This window comes from Pelophylax lessonae (genome assembly GCF_965119305.1).
Source record: "Pelophylax lessonae genome assembly, chromosome: 10".
Lineage (NCBI taxonomy): Eukaryota > Metazoa > Chordata > Amphibia > Anura > Ranidae > Pelophylax > Pelophylax lessonae.
In genome coordinates this window covers 170,097,061-170,116,246 of record NC_138777.1, presented here as the reverse complement: position 1 = coordinate 170,116,246, position 19,186 = coordinate 170,097,061, and the positions used below count along the sequence as shown (strand labels likewise).

The following is a 19,186-nucleotide window of genomic DNA, read 5'->3' as shown; positions in this document are numbered from 1 at the left end:
TGTGAACGGGGTCTTAGTCTGTACAGTATTTGTCTGAAAAAAATAGAGTGACCAAGACTGCGCATGCTCAGAAAGGAAAGAATAGAATACAACGCATTACATAATTTCCAAAGTTGTATTCTGTTGTACAAGAATTTTCGTAACTTTAGTAACCTCTTTATTTTCGATATGAGCCCAGCATGCCCATACACACAATTAGGCTCCTTTCACACGGGCGGTGCGCCCGACAGAGTCCGTTCTGCTCAGCGGGGGATCGATCCGCCAATCCCTGCTGAGCAGAACGGATGACAGCTCTGTCTCAGCTCTGTGTGCAGAAACGGAGCTGTCAGAGCCCCGCTCTCCTCTATGGGGAGATCAGATGAGAACGGGACGCCTATCTGTTCTCGCCTGATCTTATCCGATCCTCCATACAGATGGAAAATGGGGTTTCCATCCGTCCGGTTTTTATGGACAGGATCGGATCGGATAGCAGCGGGTGTCAGTTAGGGTTGCCACCTCATCCCTTTAAAACAGAACACATATTAGTTACACAGGTTCTGTGGCTGATTAAGGTGGTAATTAAACTCACTTGGAGCCTTCTCTGCATTAAATTAACCTCAGAACCTGTTTAATTTGTGTTCTGTTTTAAAGGGATGAGGTGGCAACTCTAGTGTCAGTAGAGATGTCACTGCTGACATCCACCGCTCCAAATGGCTGCATGGAGCATCCGATCAGGTCCGCCTGAAAAACTGACAGGCGGATCGGATCGCCCGTGTGAAAGGACCCCAAGTGTTTGTTTGCATTAGGAAGCACAGATCATTTTTGGGGGCCTTAATGATTTTTTGTTTTGTTTTTTTGTTCAGCCTGTGGGCTAAACAAAAAATGAATAGATTCCTCCATCTACGCACCAAGCAGCTCAGATGAATGAATCTTCTGCTGCTATTGTATTCTGGCAGTTGCCACCGGCTGTAAAAAATACCTGAAGAGTCCTCTCATCTGATAGGATGCAGCGCTGGTCAGCTGACAGATTTCTGCCCAGCTCCCTCAGTTTCTCAGTCGAAGGATGATAAGTTTTTGGGCCGCCCATGGAGCAAGTTTTGACCAGTTTATCAGGGACTGGATAAAATTTGCTCCATTTATGGCCAGCCTAATAAAACCACATAGACAGTTTGGCCTCATTCAGATTGGCATTGAGAAACCTTGTATGCATTTCTAAATTAATTTGACGGTTTTTAGGCTTCATGCTCACTTATGTAAACATACCCATGTCCAGATGCATTTGGAGATCATTTCTAAATAAATCTGGAAGCATAGAATGCTTTTCTATGGCTGAATGCACACTAGACATTCAGCAATGTTTAGGTGTATTTAGTCTAGCTGCATTTACATAAACAAGAAATTTGCTTGTTTTTATCAGGTTAAACACATGTAAACTGAACTGCTGCAGGTATGTATCCATGGCGGTCCAAGGTTATGTGCTGAAAGCTTGCTCCCAGCACGCTGACCAAGCTGTTACTAACAGGTCTCAGTCCCTGTTTTTGATTTTTGCACAAGTGAAATGGGCTCCTAATCACATGACCTGTGGGAGCCAATAACAGGATTGGGACACAGCCTTGCCTCCCAGTGTTAAGACCGACATAAAGGGACAGGAAGGGGTTAAAACTGACCTCCAATAAATAAAACTATTTTTTACCTTTTGATGTGTAAAAATACATTTCCTTTACGGATTTCTGTCCCATGTTTGGCTGCTGCTCGGTTTGGTATAAGGTTTACTTTAACTGCTCCTCCTCAGTACTGTAAATAGCCAACGTCTGGTACTGAGGTTTATAGTTCTGGTGGAAGTACATTGATCACAGCAGGTCACTCCTCATATACCTCCTCTATAGTCTTGTATTTCTTTTCACTGAATGCAAGGCTTTCTGTGATTGAAGGAAGGAGATTGTGGCATTAATCCACCCCTTCTTCAATCACAGAAAGCCTTGTATTCAGTGAAAAGAATACGGTTTGTGAATAGAGGAGGTATACAGTGAGTGAGCTGCTATGATCAGTGTTCTATCTGTAGGAATAGGAGGCCTATGTGCATAAGTTGTAATGGTAACATTCACGCTGTGCGTTTACCAGGTTAGGTGCATTCAGTTTAGAGAAAACAGAATATTGTGCCTCTAGTGTCAGATCAGATATTCTGAAAGCATCTAAATGCAGGAGAACCTGATCTGGGAAGTATAAGTTTGATTTTACTTTATCTGACATTTAAACAACCTAAATGCAGGAGGCCAGTGAGAACGTATCCTTTACATTATGTGTGTACAGTATTTTCAATTGATCACTTCCACTTAGATTGTAAGCTCTAAGGAGCAGGGCCCTCTCATTCCTCCTGTATTGAATTGTATTGTAACTGTAGTGTCTGCCCTAAAATTGTAAATCGCTGCACAAACTGTTGACACTATATAAATCCTGTATAATAATTAGGGGGATGTTTCTTTTGTGAAAATCTGTTTTAAATGTAACTTCTTCTTCTTTTCTAAGGGCTCTTTCACACGGTCCGCTCCGTAGGCGGATCCGTGTTGCTCAGCGGGGATCGATCTGCGATCCCCGCTGAGCCGGGCGGATGACAGCTCCGTCTCCGCTTGCAGAGCGGAGAGGGAGGTGTCTCAGCCCCCGCTGCCCTCTATGGGGGATCGGAGGAGAGCGGACCGCTTGTCCACTCTCATCCGATCCGATCCGATTACTGAACGGATGGAAAAATAGGGTTTCCATCCGTCCAGATTTCAAGCACAGGATCGGATGCGGATGGCAGCGGGTGTCAGCGGAGGTGTCTCCGCTGACACCCGCTGCCCCATAGAGCTGCATGGAGGATCCGATCAGATCCGCCTAAAAAACTGACAGGCGGATCTGATCGGACCGCCCGTGTGAAAGAGCCCTTACACTTGTCATCTGTTATTTTGTTACACTTCAAGAACTGGTAAAGTGGCTCTGATGCTTTTCGGTTTTGGTAGACGTTGTTATGTTGCTACAACTGTGCTACTGTGTTGTCCTTTATACCTTGAGGTTATTGCTAAACCAGTCTAACTAAAGCATAGGCTTATTCAGTGCAAAGGTCACTGTCTTCATTGCCTTTCTTCTCCTACTCATCTTCCTTGCTGTTCTGTTTCTATGTCAATGACTTGCCTGTATTTATGATTTCATAAACATAGGCAATTCATTGAAAGTTTTTTTTTTTTTTTTTTTTTCTCTTTCCTAGGCTGCATTCACATCTTTGTGTTTCCTAAATGTGCAACAAAACACACGAAAATGTGAGTTTCAGAAACACACCACAAACTCGCTGTAATTGTGGGTCGAGCTTGCAGTGCCATTAATTGGTAACGCACCCCAAGCGCAGGTAGCTGGCACATGTTTTGCTGTGCGATAAAATGCGATACAAACACACCAAAACACGCACTGAAAAAATGCCCAACACTCCTCGATCTAAAAGGCTACTTTGAGATGTCTGTTGTGCGTAGGGCAGTCCATTCAAGAGAATGGGCTGCCCAAGGCACGACGTGCGTTAATGCCTGAAAGACATGCAAAAACATAATGTGAGCCGGAATGCGTGTTCCCACTGAGCTCACGTGTGAATGGAGCCTTAAAGTAGAAGGAATGGCATCACAATGATTTACCCGTTAAATGTTGAGCTCCCTCTGCTTTGCTCCTCTCTGCATACATTTTTAAATAAATATCTTTCTGAATATTTATGGGCACCACAGTGGCTAAGTGGTTAGCGCTGCCGACTAGCAGGAATAGGGCCGTTCAAATTCCAACCAAGGCACTACCTGCTTTGAGCTTGCATGTTCTCCCTGTGCTTGCATGGGTTTCATCTGGGTACTCTGTTTTCTCCCACACTCCAAGGACATGCCTGTAGGTTAATTGGCTCCTGTCTAAATTTGCCCTAGTGTGTGTGTATATGTATGTGTGTATATATATATATATATATATATATATATGTGTGTGTGTGTGTGTGTGTGTGTGTGTGTGTGTGTGTGTGTGTGTATGTATATATATATGTATATATATATATATATATATATATATATATATATATATATATATATATATATATATATATATATATGTGTGCGTTAGGAACCTTAGATTGTAAGCTTCTTGAGGGCAGGGACTGATGTGACTGTATAATAAATATGTAATGCTGCGAAAAATGGACAGCACTGTAATAAAAAAAAAAAAAAAAAAAAAGTATTGCTTTTGTTTCAGTTTTTTTGTATGCAGTCATGGGCTAGAGCACAGGGGTCTTCAAACTATGGCCCACCAGTTGTTCAGGAACTACAATTCCCATCATGCTTAGCCATATCTGTGAATGTCAGAGTTTTACAATGCCTCATGGGATGTGTAGTTCCGCAACAGCTGGAGGGCCGTAGTTTGAGGATCCCTTGGCTAGAGGTCGTAGATCCAGACTCTGCACTTCTATGTTTAAAATTTTCCTCTTCCATGTTTGATGTGCTAAAAATAAAGTTTGTGATAATGGAGCGTATTTTATAAGAATAGAAAAAATGTAATAAGGCCTGTTTCATACTGATGGGGTGCAGTTTGACTGCATCGCAGGTGTGTAGCACAACGTACCTGTTGGGTAGGTGTGAGCTAGCTGCTCCTATTCTTTTATGTCCCCTTGTTTTTGGTGTGCTTTCTGAAAGCAAACCAAAACACCTGCATGCTCTAAGCCCACCAAAACCGCATGTCATAATGGAACTGGAAAGCACAGCTAACCTGTAACAAACCCGCGGGTACACTGCGCTACACCTGTGGTGCCATCAAACCGAACCTCATCAGTGTGAAAGGGACCGAATGTGTGCTTCCCAATGCAGACACTTAGATTTCTGCTCTCCAACCTGGACTGGATGAATCAGAGCTGAAAAAAAAAACTAGTTTCAGTGGGCAGTACAGATCCTTTTCTGTATCACATATCAGTGGTAGTATGAGGGCTAATCAACAAGAGCTGAACAACAAAAAAGCATATTAGTAGAATTGGAAAGTGGAGGTGTTGCCCATAGCATCCAATACAGAGCCCTGGTTCACATTGATGCTACTTTGAAATCATGCTACTTCACATAAAGAAGCATGATGTCAAAGTAACAGGTCATTGTGATTTCAGGTGCTACTTGAAAGACATCTGTGCAGCTTTATGCTAAAGGAACTACTTTTGTAAATCTGTGCGGTGCCGCAAAGTTGGCGTTGCACTGATTGGAATGGTGCCATCGCTGGCAATAGGCTGCGACTTGTCATGCGATTCGACCTGTCAAATCGCTCCAATATGAACAAGGGCATAGAGGCTGAATTAAAAAAAAAAAAAAAACTTGGAACACAATGTTGTAGCAGTTTTTAAAGTGTATTAGGGTCCATTCACACTAGCGCGACTTGTCAGGCGACTTGGTCACCTGACAAGTCACGGTCGGTCGCCTGCCATTGATTAGCACAGGACCTGTTCTAATAGGAGCGACACAAGTCGCTCCGACTTAGAAAAAGGGTCCTGTACTACTTTGGGACGACCTGGAGGCGACTTGCATTGACTTCAATTATATGAAGTCCGTGCATGTCGCGCTGAGGTCGCGGTGCACGCTGTGCACCGCAACTTCACAGGTCGCCCCAACAAGTCGTGTCGCCCCTGTCTGAATGGGCTCTAACAGCCATTTATTTATTTGTTTTAAATATTTTTGGATAAGGAAGGACTAAGGGTTCCTGTTAGGTTTTGCTGCTGTTTTGGGCTCCATTAGAGAGATTTTCCCATACTTCCTGTCCTGCTGACAATGGTTTCAACAGACAAAAAGTGAGGAGAAAATGTGCAACAGGGACACATACAGAAATAAAAACCTGACGGGTTCTAGCCTACCCCATTTCTACTAAATAAAAACATTTGTATTTCTGTCTGTGTCTCTGTCTGGGACATATATAGCCAGCTGTAGAAGTATTGCTCCTCTGAGTATGAGGTGGTGTTGCCCATTGCTTAGATTTTTATTCCATTAATATTTTCTTTGTTTTTTCAGAACTCCTCTATATCATGTCTTCTCGTGACAGACGTCCCGACCTGTGTATTAAAGCAGAGCCAGGGACCCCAGAGAGCATTGGCCGTAGAAGTCCCAGCGGTTCCAGCGACAGCAGCGGTCATGGACCCGATACACAGGGCCCTCGTTGTTGCCGAGGTGTTGACGATGAACCGGAAGACACTGCTGGGAGGGGAAAATATGTTCTAAATTCTATCCCTAAGAGGCTGTGTCTTGTGTGTGGTGATGTGGCCTCAGGATACCACTATGGTGTGGCTTCATGTGAAGCTTGCAAAGCTTTCTTCAAACGTACAATACAAGGTGAGACTTTAGTTTCCCTAAATAACATTCAGGTAAAAATCCAGTTTTATTCATCAAGTGAATAAGGTGACACTCGTATAAAAAAAAAAAAGGTCAAAAACAAAAGAGAACAATCCTCCGTAATGCAAATAAGAGGAAACGAAGTCCATATTAATAATAAAGAGTCCCAAGTGAAAAGATGACTTCCAAACAAGGGATAAATGTGGTGATAGTGATAGATTCCAACACCGACAGGATAATATGAATGCGCTCACCAGAAAGCATGGACCCAAGATTCCATATAGAATATGGGTCATTCAAAGCAGATTATGGTAGCAGGTCTCTTCATACAGCATACAATTGTCAGATGTTGATGCCAGGATCACCAGGATATTCAGCAAAGAGACACCCAGACTTCCAAACGGATGGTACATAAATGAAAATAACCAGATAGTGCAAACATAGTGTAAAGCCGCTTCAGAAATAATTTATTAAAAGAAAGGAATACACTTACAAAATATCTTGTAAGACAACGCATGTATTGAAGAGATGGCAGTATGAGGTTCCTGGAACCTCATACTGCCATCTCTTCAATACATGCGTTGTCTTAAAAGATGTTTTGTAAGTGTAGTCCTTTCTTTTATTAATAATAAATTATTGCTGAAGCGGCTTTACACTATGTTTGCACTATCTGGTTATTTTCATTTATGTACCATCCATTTGGAAGTCTGGGTGTCTCTTTGCTGAATATCCTGGTGATCCTGGCATCAACATCTGACAATTGTATGCTGTATGAAGAGACCTGCTACCATAATCTGCTTTGAATGACCCATATTCTATATGGAATCTTGGGTCCATGCTTTCTGGTGAGCGCATTCATATTATCCTGTCGGTGTTGGAATCTATCACTATCACCACATTTTATCCCTGGTTTGGAAGTCATCTTTTCACTTGGGACTCTTTATTATTAATATGGACTTCGTTTCCTCTTATTTGCATTACTGAGGATTGTTCTCTTTTGTTTGTGACATTGTTTTCATAGGAGTGTCACCGGAGTGTCGCCTTATTCACTTGATGTCTATAATAGGTTTTGCACATGTATAGTTTTTAGCGCTGCACTTATTTATGATTTTTTTACCACTACTCATGTCAGGTTGAAGTGCTGGCAGCTTTCACAGATTATTGAGTTAGCGCGGTTTGATTTTATTCAATTAAAAATCCAGTTTTGTTAATAAAAGAATTTACCCTTTAGGACAAGGATTTTGGCAAGCTTTATTTTTTTCCTACACATCTTTAGCTGCTTTGGTGCTGGAGTTGATGGTGTAAGCTTTGTCAGAACTAAAACTAAAATGTGGGAGCACGTGCTCTTTATATCTACCTGATGTCTATGTACAGATATTTTTTTTCTTGTTAGAGTTGGAAAGTATTAGAACCCTTACCGCTATCTCTGCAGCGTTAAAGAGATTTACTCTTATTTACTGTCATGAGACAGGGGATATCTGTGGCAGGTACACAGACAGCAATGTAAAGCTGACCATGCACCTCTCATAGATGTTGTTTGTGTTAGAGCTGATTCAAGCGGCTAATCTGGGGTAGTTGGGCTGCTGCGTTCAGGGGCAGCAATACGCTGTGTGCTATGGGCGCAAACAAACTAGCAAATTAGCTGCAGCCAGTGTGTGCACAGCTAAAAATACCGTTCCTGGATGCAACCTATGTATATCTAGGGCCAGTCAAAGTCCCTAATCCCATGCAATGGATGGAATGAGCGGTTGGTTACATGCAAAGAGCCTGCCATTGATTAGCACAGGTAAATGTGCTGCTGTTTGCATGTATAAGGGTATGTTTCTCCGCTGGCAAGACTCTAAGTTTGTAAAAAATATTAAAGAGCGAGCGCTATGAAACAAAAGCCGCTAGCACAATGGTGAATATATACCTTCTATATACCTTCTAAACCGTGAAACAAAAGACAAGTGCAGTGCTAATAAATGAATGACATATCATAAACTGCAAAATGATCATCAAAAAAAAATTGGGTGTGTCCATAATACAAAACCAAACTGAAAAAGTGAATATCCAATCCTCTATAGTAGTCTGTAAGTAGCGGTAGAGAGTAAGCTGTGTAGGTGTCTATACACACTCCAGAATATAGTAAAAAAAAATACTAAAAAAGGTGAAGAAAAGTTCATAAAAATGGTGAATCCACCTCAAGTGACTGCAACAATCAGTGAGAATTCTCCTCCACCACTATATATATATATATATATATATATATATATATATATATATATATATATATATATATATATATATATATATATGCACACCAGATATCCTGAGTACATGGACCTTTGTATATAATCCCATCAGACACTGAAAAGACCCCTTTAGGGTGCAATGACGTCCCTTCAGCCAAGAAGTGGTGGACTTGCAGCAATCCCTAGTACATGGAACCTTTGGTGTATAATCCCATCAGGCACTGGAGAGACCCATTAAATAAACCACCGTTCTACAGCAGGGATACGGTGGTCAGAAGCCAGCGTGTAGGCTTCCGACGCGTTTCATGTCAAGACACGTTATCACAGGGATATGCCTATCCCTCCCTCTGGGTTTGTGCAGTATCTTTACCGGTGGCCATTTGTGGCACTCCATCCTGTGTAAATGCAGCTTTAGAGAGTCTGTGCTAGGGTCTGGTGTGAGATTTCTCCTCCTTTTTTTTTCTGGTTAAACTGTTTAGTAAATGAAGGGAAATCTCTGTAATAGAGACCCGAATAGTAGTACAATCTGATGGGTTCCGATTCTTTCCACATTATCCAGAACTAAAGATGTGTAAACACAGTGCTCCTCAGTGTGAGCAAGTAGGTCTCTAATATATGAACTGTACTGTGACAGATGTCAGGTTTTTTTTTCTTCAGCATCTGTCAGAACACCCTTGTGTTTTGGGACGTTATATCTGCTTAAATGGACATCTGTCTTCCTATTGCTTTGCTGAGTGTAAGTTGCAGCACATGTCAGGACACATAGGTGTATGGAAATTTGTTTGTTTGAATTAAGTCCTAAAGTGACCCTCTTCTTTACTCATGCAGGACAGAGTAACACATTCACTCAACTGCCACCTTCCCCAGTTATACTTACTTTTCTTCATGCCCCAGCTAATCTATAGGAGTGTGGACTAATACCCTGTACTTTCAGGCATGGGTAGCATGTGACTCGCTCCTCTTCCATTCACATGACAGTCCTGGTTCTTAGTTATTGGCTGCTAAGGAACCCATCACTGTCACATTAGAGCAGGAAGACAGTCTTCAGCGCTTTGTAAGCATAAAATCACGACTTTCAGCTTACACAGGGACTTATCTTTCACTTGCAGCAGCCCAATGGAACAGTGGGGGGAGACCAAAGAAAGGTGAGTGTGCTGGTTGGGAGGATGGAAAATAAGAAAACCTGTGGCATTACCCTGCATGGGCAAAAAATTGGTCTAGTTGAATGTTTTTTATTTCACGGTTTTTCCACCACTGGGCGCTCTCGGCAGTGTTTAGCTGAGTCTACTTGATCTACTGGAAGAACATAACATTATATGGAAGTTGTTGCGCTGTGTTGATTTTTTTTTTTTCCCCCTACATACAGATTGGCAGCATTTAGGGTCCTAATTGGTCACTATATTGAAGCCTTATAATAAAATTGTAGGACAACAAAGAAAGAGGAAATAAGCTGCTGGCAATTACAGTTTTTTACTACTTAAAAAGACTACTTCTGTTTAAAAAGGGTTTCCAAAGCTGAGCTAGCCTACAATCTGTTGCAGTATCCGACTGATTTATTTGGGGGTATACTAATATTTCTTTGCTATGTCCTTCATAGGAAATATTGAATACAGTTGTCCAGCCACTAATGAGTGTGAAATTACTAAGCGAAGGCGGAAGGCATGCCAGGCTTGTCGTTTTACCAAGTGCCTTCGTGTGGGCATGCTTAAGGAAGGTGAGTTTATCATTTTCAAGTTGGCATCTGGGTTCATGGGAAATGGTCTTCATTTTGGGTACAGAATAAGATATGGTTTTAATCCCATGCATTTTTATTTGCTTTGTCCTGAGATTTCCTTTAATTTCCTGTCCCAAACACACAACTGTAAATATAAGGAAATCTCTCAAAAGTGAGGGACATATGAGCTTTGGCATGTATGAAGAAAAAGTGAATTGTTAAAGTGGTTGTAAAGTCAGTGAGTACCATTACTGTCATTTCCTTTGTTATAAGGTATAATACACAGTGTAATTTTTTTTTTTTTTTTTTTTTTAAATTATGCTGCTAAATACCGTATTTTAGAGCAGTGGTCCTCAACCCTGGCCTACAGGGCCCACTAACAGGCCAGATTTGCAAGATAACTGAAATGCATCCCAGGTGATATAATTTGCTGCTCAGTGATTGCAGTACTCTAGTCTGCATCTCCCCAAGGTAATACCTAAAATCTGGCCTGTTAGTGGGCCCTGTAGGCCAGGGTTGAGGACCACTGTTTTAGAGTACTGCTGTGCAGTCACATGACGTCCTGCCACTTTCCTCCCCCGATCTAAGGACTAGAGTGGGAGGGGTTAAGATTCCCCTCTGACATCAGCCGGGAAGTCATGGGACTACTGTGTTGGCTGCTCACCCCTCCCGCTGAAGTCCTTAGATCGGGGGAGGAGAGCGGCAGGAGGTCATGTAATCGCACACTGGCGCTCTGAAATAAGGTAGCAGCATAATTAAAAAAAAAAAAAAACATGGGCACTGTGTATTATACCTTTATTGTAATAGAGGAGCTGGCAGTTATGGTACTCATTGACTACTGCCACACAAAATGGCGGCATGAGGGGAGGAGTGGGTTTGGAGATCGCTCACACACTAGGAACTGACAGGCAGGGAGGGATAGAGGATAGACTCTGACACAGAGGGATGACGGAGGCATGTAAACTGACCATGGTATCATGGATCAGCAGCCATGATTACTGTGGTCAGCTCACATAGGTGATACAGGAACAGGCAGGATCAACCAGGTATTTTACAGCATAGAAAGGGACAAATTACACAGCACAAGCACTATGCTGTTTAACATGCTTTAAAGAAACAGGATCTTCTTTTTTTTTTTTTTCCTTTTTGGTTAAAGCCTCTTTAAGTCTACCAAAAAAAAAGTCCTCCTGCAAAGTAATGGCATAATGTACTAGTATATGCACCACATGCTAGCACATTATGAAAGACTTGCCTTAAAATAAACCCTCCCACAACGCCCTGTCACTGCTGACGGGGCTTCCATCCTTACCCAGTTTTCCCTCTGGGTTCACCGGCTCCAGTGGTTTGAATGGCTGGGCCACAATGACGTCACTCCCGCACACGGGAGTCACAGTTGTGGCATAGGGCTCTGTATTTTTAGTTGCTTTGTCCTGTTAGTGAGATTTCCTTTCATTTCCTGCCCCAAAGACACAACTGTAAATAGAAGGAAATCCATCGAAAGCAAGGGACATATGAATTTTGGCGTGTATGAAGAGAAAATGCATTGTTAAAGTGGTTGTAAAGTCAGTGAGTACCATTACTGTCAGCCCCTTTGTTATAACAAGGTATAAAACACAGTGTCAACTCCAGCGCATGCGCACGGGAGTCGCGGTCGTGGCATAGGGTTCTGGATTGACGGCATACTCAGTATGCCGTCATTTCAAAGCGATCTGCGCATGCACTGGTGGCATCACTGGCTGCAGAAGTAAAGAATATCTTCTAAACGGTACACGTTCAATGTACATACAGGTAAATGGTACACGTTCAATGTACATACAGGTAAATGGTACACGTTCAATGTACATACAGGTAAGCTGTAAGGGGCTAAAGCATAAGGAAATGTGTGTGCATTGCAGAGATGAGAAAAATATGTTTCTCTTACGTCCTCCGACAGTCGCCGCCTCTTCATATTCGTCACATATGGGTATTAGACTTTGCTCCGAAGGAGTAGCTAGGCAACAGAATATGTTAACAATAAAGCTTTTAACATATCCCACCCTCAAGGGGTGGTCCCCTCAGTCAATACCCTCCTACTTCCTGCAACCATATCTCAGTTTTAATGTCTAGCTTGTCAGGAGTGGCTGGCTCTCTCTGTGCTGGGACTTTCTGTCCCAGACTCTTTCTTCTTTTTAAAATTTTGTTTGAGTTTTCTCTCTACCTTTACTTAGCTGTTATTTTGTCAGCGTTAGTTAGTTCTTCGGATGAAGAGGATCATGCGGACTGGGTCTCGGGCTGATCCCCCTGGTCGCAGGTCGTGGGTCAGTGGCTTCCCAGTCTGCCATCGAGCGTTCAGCCAGGTAACGCTCCTGGCACAGTGAACGACCCATCCCTGTTCGGTGCAGGGATGATTGGTGAGGTGGCTACCTCACTGGACGCTGTGCGGTTTCTTAACCCCCATTGTGTGCGTCTTGAATGCGACTCTCCCTGCCTCATGTGCAGCGGTTTGTTCGCCTGTGCGGGTCCCCCACGCCATGTGAGGTAAGTGTATTTATGTGGGGACCTGTCTGTCTGGGGGGGGTGTCAGTCTGGGACTGTGTAACCTGCCTCTATTCACACTGCTTGTCTCCCTATCTCTCGGCTGCATGCTGTGGGCTGCAAGGGGGGGGGGGGGAGCTGTATGACACTGTGTGTGTCAGACTGGTCAGTGTGAGAAGCTGTGTGCTGTGGGGCATGTTTTTTTGGCATGTTTGGGCATATAGAGCGATCGCTGCGGCGATCTGACATGTATTCTGATTTTGGAATGTAATGTGTGTTTTAATGCACTGTGGAGCGGCGGTTTCGGCGCCAAACGACGCCATTTTGCCTACACTCGCTCCGGCCGCATGTTTTACATGCATGGCGGCCATTTTCTTGTAGCCTCCATAGGCTTACATAGAGCGCCCTGGCAGCATCACTTCCTCTTTCCAGGAACACCGATCGAGGCAGCAGCAGCGGCGAGGGTCTCCTCAGGTTTTATCCTTCTGTTTCTTGCTATCCATTGCCTGTGTTCAGTTTGCATATTCCCTGTGGGGGTCTTATTGTGCTTGAGTGTGGTGCGGTGGGCTGCGCTTGCTTAAAAGGGGCAGTTAACCCTTTGTTGTCTGGCATTACAGGGGCAATGGATTCTCAGGAGGGCAAATTTCCTACAGCTTTGGTGGAAAGCCAGGGGACCGCTGTTTCCCCCCCAGGGGGGGATTTAGCCACTATTGTGGCTGGCCTTGCTGCTCAGGTGCAGATGCTGGTGGCTGCTCAATCTACTAAAAGGCCCAGAGTTGCTCTTTCCTCTGATTCTGAGGGTGAAGGTGATGGGGCTGTTATGGCGGGGGCCTCCTTATCGGGGTCCCGCTCCTCTCTTGATCTAGTGGGGTCTGAGGTGGAGGCTGAAGTTGAGGGGGTTGATAATTCTCCCCCTGGCTCGCCTGAAGAGCTTGCAATCATGGATGAGTTGATTGCTTCCATTAAGCAAACGCTGCGTTTGCAGGACGAAGTGTGTCCCCCCGCTGCCTTGGCGGCTTATGGGACGCAGAGAAAACGCAGGACGCCGCAGGTTTTTCCCTGCAATGATGATTTTCAGCGCGCTGTTAAGGATCAATGACGCAATCTGCGCAAACCTTTTGCGGTACCAAGTAGATTCAAGCTGCGTTATCCTTTTTCGCCTTCCACTGATGAAAGGTGGTGTGTGCCTCCCCCAGTGGATCACGCAATTGCGGTTTTGAACAAAGCCACTGCGATTCCTGCAGAGGATTCCCCTGTGTTCCGTGATGCCACGGATAGGAGACTGGAGTCTCTTGCCCGTCATACTTATTCTGTTACGGGTTCTATGCTTAAGGCTCTGTTTGCTTCTCTCATGGCGGCCCAGGCGATCGCAAGTTGGACGCAGATGCTTAGGCGCGTCCTAGTGGCCGACTCGGCCTCGCCGGCGACCCTGGATATGGTGGATCAAATCCACCAGGGTGTCATGTATCTGTGTGATGCGGACCTGGACCTGGTTCCGTTGGCTGCACGTGTGCACAGCGTGGCGGTGTTGTCTCGCCGCCTGGTTTGGTTAAAATGTTGGTCGGTGGACCAATCTTCACGTAAGACCTTAGCCAATCTACCTTATGATGGGTCTCGCCTTTTTGGGGAGTCCCTGGATGTGTTGATTAAGGGGATCACCGGGGGTAAGAGCACTCTCTTGCCCCATTTCCCCAAGGCTAAGGGGGCTTCTGGGAAGAAGCATGCTAATTTTCGGCCCCCTCAGGGGTCCTTTCGTGCCTTTCGGCCGCACTACAAGGGCAAACCGTTTAAAGGTCAAGGCTCTCAGAAGAAGCCCTGGTCTGGTAAACAGAAGTCCGGCCAATCCGGATCTGCAGCCCATAACAGTTCGGCCTGAAGGGGCGCCCTCACCCAGTTTTGGGGTGGGGGGACGCTTGCTCGGTTTTCTTCAGCCCTGGTTGGCCCGTGTGCGGGACAGATGGGTTCAGGAAATCGTTCGATCTGGTTACAAGATCGAGTTTCTCTCTCGGCCGGAGAGCAGATTTTTTCCCTCAAATCTTCAGCTGTCTCCAGAGCGCTTGCGGGACCTGCACCTGGCGGTGCGGGACCTGAGGGCTCAGGGAGTGGTGGTTCCGGTGCCTCATCGGGACAGGTTTCGGGGGTTTTATTCCAATCTGTTCACCGTGCCCAGAAAGGAGGGCAAGGTTCGTCCAATTCTGGACTTGAAGGCTCTGAACCGCTCTGTGCGGGTTCGCAAGTTCCGCATGGAATCCCTGCGGTCGGTGGTGGCTGCCCTGGTTCCGGGGGAATTCATGGCCTCCATCGATTTGAAGGATGCGTATCTTCACATCCCCATTTTCGAGGGTCACCAGAGATACCTTCGATTTGCCATTGCGGAGGATCACTACCAGTTCGTGGCGTTGCCCTTTGGTCTCGCCTCGGCTCCGCGGGTCTTCACCAAGGTGCTTGCACCGGTTCTGGCATTATTGAGGGCCCAGGGCGTTTCTGTCCTGGGCTATCTGGACGACATTCTGGTTCGGTCTGCGACCAGCCAGGGTCTGGAGAAGGACCTGTCTGTCACGATGCAAACTCTGCAGGAGTTTGGTTGGACGATAAATTTTCCAAAGTCGACACTGAGTCCGTCTGTTCGTCTTCCCTATCTGGGAATGATTCTGGACTCGGTGCAGGCGAAGGTCTTCCTGCCGGAAGACAAGCTCAGGACTCTCCAGGAGGAAGTCAGGTCCCTCGGGGACGTTCCGCACTCGTCTCTGCGGACGTGTATGAGATGTCTGGGATTGATGGTCTCGGCCTTCGAGGCGATTCCATTCGCCCAGTTTCACACGCGGGGTCTCCAAGCGGAGATCCTGTCCAGGTGGGACGGGCGACCTCAATCTCTGGATCTTCAAATCTCGTTGAGTCATCGCACCAGAGGAAACCTTCTGTGGTGGCTCCAGTCCCCGTTGGTGTCCGGGGGCAAGTCGTTTCGTCCGATCTCGTGGACGGTAATCACCACGGATGCCAGCCTGTCGGGCTGGGGTGGAGTTCTGGGTGTTCTGTCCGCCCAGGGGACTTGGTCGGAGGGGGAGTCTTCCCTTCCGATCAACATTCTGGAATTGCGTGCGATAAGTCTCTGTCTTCATCGCTGGACGGACCGGCTGCAGGGCTGCCCGGTTCGGGTGCAGACGGACAATGCCACGGCGGTGGCCTACATCAACCACCAAGGGGGCACCAGGAGTGCCCGAGCGGCTCGAGAAGTGGCCGACATTCTGTCTTGGGCCGAGACTCATGTCCCGGCGATAACGGCGGTTCACATTCCGGGGGTGGAGAACTGGCAGGCGGACTATCTGAGTCGCCAGACCCTGGATCAGGGGGAATGGTCTCTCCACCCGGCTGTCTTCCAGATGTTGTGCGCGAAGTGGGGTCTTCCAGATGTGGACCTGTTCGCGTCTCGTCTCAACAACAAGGTGAAGAGGTTCGTGGCAAGGACGCGCGACCCTCGGGCAGACGCGTCGGACGCGTTAGTGGCCCCGTGGCATCAGTACAGGCTGATGTACGCGTTTCCACCGATTCAGTTGCTGTCCAGGTTCCTTCGCAGGTTACACTCGGAACGCAGCACGGTGATTCTTGTGGCACCGGACTGGCCTCGCCGGTCCTGGTACGCAGACCTCGTGAATCTGGCGGTCGACGCCCCGTGGCGTCTGCCTCTTCGAGACGATCTACTGTCTCAAGGACCGATATACCATCCTGCTTTACAGTCGCTGGCTTTGACGGCCTGGCTGTTGAGACCGAGGTCCTGAAGGAGAGGGGTCTCTCTCCAGAGGTCGTTCATACTTTAATCAACGCGAGGAAGTCTTCCTCCGGGAAGGTTTATTACCGTACTTGGAAGGCCTATTTTGCCTGGTGTGAGTCCAGGGGGTTTTCACCCCGCACGTACTCGGTTTCCCGTGTGCTGTCTTTCCTTCAAACGGGTGTTGATCAGCGTTTGGCGCTGGCTACGATAAAGGGTCAGGTGTCTGCGCTGGCCGTTCTGTTTCAACGTCCCGTGGCTTCCAACTCCTTGGTTGGCACCTTTGTTCAGGGTGTGCGGCATCTGGTCCCCCCTAGGCGGGATCCTCTGCCCCCTTGGGACTTGAATCTCGTTCTATCTGTGTTACAACGTGCTCCTTTTGAACAGATCAGGGAGATCTCGTTGTCTATGTTGTCCAAAAAGGTCGCCTTTTTGGTGGCGATCACTTCGGCTCGCAGAGTGTCGGAGCTGGCGGCTTTGTCCTGCAAGTCTCCGTACCTGGTTATTCATTTGGATAAGGTGGTCTTGCGACCTAATCCTTTGTTTCTTCCGAAACGAGTTTCGGAATTCCATCTTAATGAGGATATTGTCTTGCCTTCGTTGTGCGCGAAAAGGAGGTGAGATTGCATTCTCTGGATGTTGTTCGGGCGATAAGGGTTTACCTTAAATCGACTGAGTCTTTTCGAAAGACGGACTCCTTGTTTGTTCTTCCAGAGGGTCCTCGGAAGGGCATGGCGGCTTCGGCCTCTACCATCGCCAAATGGATCAGGCAGACCATTGAACAGGCCTATGCTTTGCAGGGGAAGGTTCCCCCTGTGCCTGTGAAGGCGCACTACTAGATCTCTGAGTACGTCTTGGGCCTGTCGTCATGGGGCTTCTGTAGCCCAGGTGTGTAAGGCGGCGACTTGGTCGACCGTGCACACTTTCACAAAATTCTACAAAGTAGATGTTCAGGCATCGGCGGATGCTTCCTTTGGCCGCAAGGTTCTTAGTGCGGCTGTTCCCTAGGGTCCCTTGTTGGGGACTCCTGGCTGTTGGGATAAGTTTTTTGTATCCCCTGGTTTTTTGTCTTTTCCTGGGTTGTTGCTCCTGTTGAGCACTTGTTTTTTTGCTGTTGCCCAGCTGGTTTCCTTCCTTTGGTAAGGTTCCTTTCTTTGATGCGGAGACTGCGTTGCCTTTCGGCGCGGATGCGTTTCCCACCCCTCATGTTTGCACTGCTTTGGGACGTCCCCATATGTGACGAATATGAAGAGGCGGCGACTGTCGGAGGACGTAAGAGAAAACGGAATTTTTGTAAAATCTTACCTGTAAAATTCCTTTCTCTGAGTCCTCCGACAGTCGCCGCCCCCGCCCCTCTTTTGGGGTTTGGTTGTATACTCTACTGCTATTCCACTAAAACTGAGATATGGTTGCAGGAAGTAGGAGGGTATTGACTGAGGGGACCACCCCTTGAGGGTGGGATATGTTAAAAGCTTTATTGTTAACATATTCTGTTGCCTAGCTACTCCTTCGGAGCAAAGTCTAATACCCATATGTGACGAATATGAAGAGGCGGCGACTGTCGGAGGACTCAGAGAAAGGAATTTTACAGGTAAGATTTTACAAAAATTCCGTTTTTACCTTGACACATGCTTTACAGATAAGGGTAATTATGGGAGTGCTGGCTGTCATTTTAAACAAGCATTAAGTGTTTTGTTATAACTGCTTTATAATATGCAAAAAATCTTGTGAACTGATAACTTCTTGTGCACAAGGATGGGGTTATGAAGACGAGAAAGAGGTCTGTACTCTTTGAAATCTATCAGAAAAAAGGAAGGCATGGCTGATAACACATGCTTAGGAGGTTGAATCTGAAAATACACTGGGTTGTCATTAGGGATGCACCGATCCGATATTCGGATCAGATATCGGCCCCGATACGGGCAAAATAGCTGGATCGGTAAAATTAACAGATCCACGGCCGATCCGGTTTTGCTCTTTATACCTTGTGAGGGAGCAGAGAACAGCTTTCAAAGAAAAAAAAGAGCCTCCTGCAAATGCCTTTCAACTCTCCCAGTTAAGTAAACACAATGATTACAATGTATCTTTTCGTTCAGTCTGCCGAAGGAGGGAAGTTTAACCTCTTAAAGACTAAACCCATGACATTTTAGATTTTGAATGCACAATTGTTATAAGGTATCTACCGATACCGATCCGGAAGTATTATTTTGTTATAAGCTCAAAAAACAGTACTTCCGGATCGGACTCGGGATCGGCAATTTCACAAAGCAAAAGATCGGGATCGGGACCAAAAAAGTCGGATCGGTGCATCCCTAGTTGTCATGGAGAAAGAAAGGTAGAAGCACTCTATAATTCTGGCACATCAATAGTTATTTTTCTGTTCTTGCAGAAATTTTAAAAACAGATATGAGATAGAAGGTGCACCCTAGGATTCTGGTAAGAGTGCAAATGTAAGTTGATTTCTGGGGTCATGTATGCTCACATGCTGCCTGTTACACCTTTAACATGGGTGTCACATGGAGAGAAAGGTGAACTTGCCCATTAAACCTGCTCCCACCCCCCATCTAAGCCCTATTCTAGCTACCTTTTTGAAAGGAAGATGCTTATACTTACCTGCGACAGTCAGCAA

General features: G+C 45.9%; 1 protein-coding gene across 2 annotated transcripts in view; it reads left to right on the top strand.

Annotated features, from left to right (window-relative positions):
* The window catches only part of ESRRA (estrogen related receptor alpha), a 38,317-nt gene that overhangs the window by 6,623 nt on the left and 12,508 nt on the right, over positions 1-19,186 (top strand). For both annotated transcript variants that reach the window (XM_082269773.1, XM_082269772.1), the window contains 2 exons: positions 6,012-6,329; positions 10,161-10,277. In XM_082269773.1, the coding sequence (XP_082125899.1) occupies positions 6,026-6,329; positions 10,161-10,277 (421 nt within the window). In that variant the 5' untranslated portion in view covers positions 6,012-6,025. The remainder of the gene's footprint in view (positions 1-6,011; positions 6,330-10,160; positions 10,278-19,186) is intronic.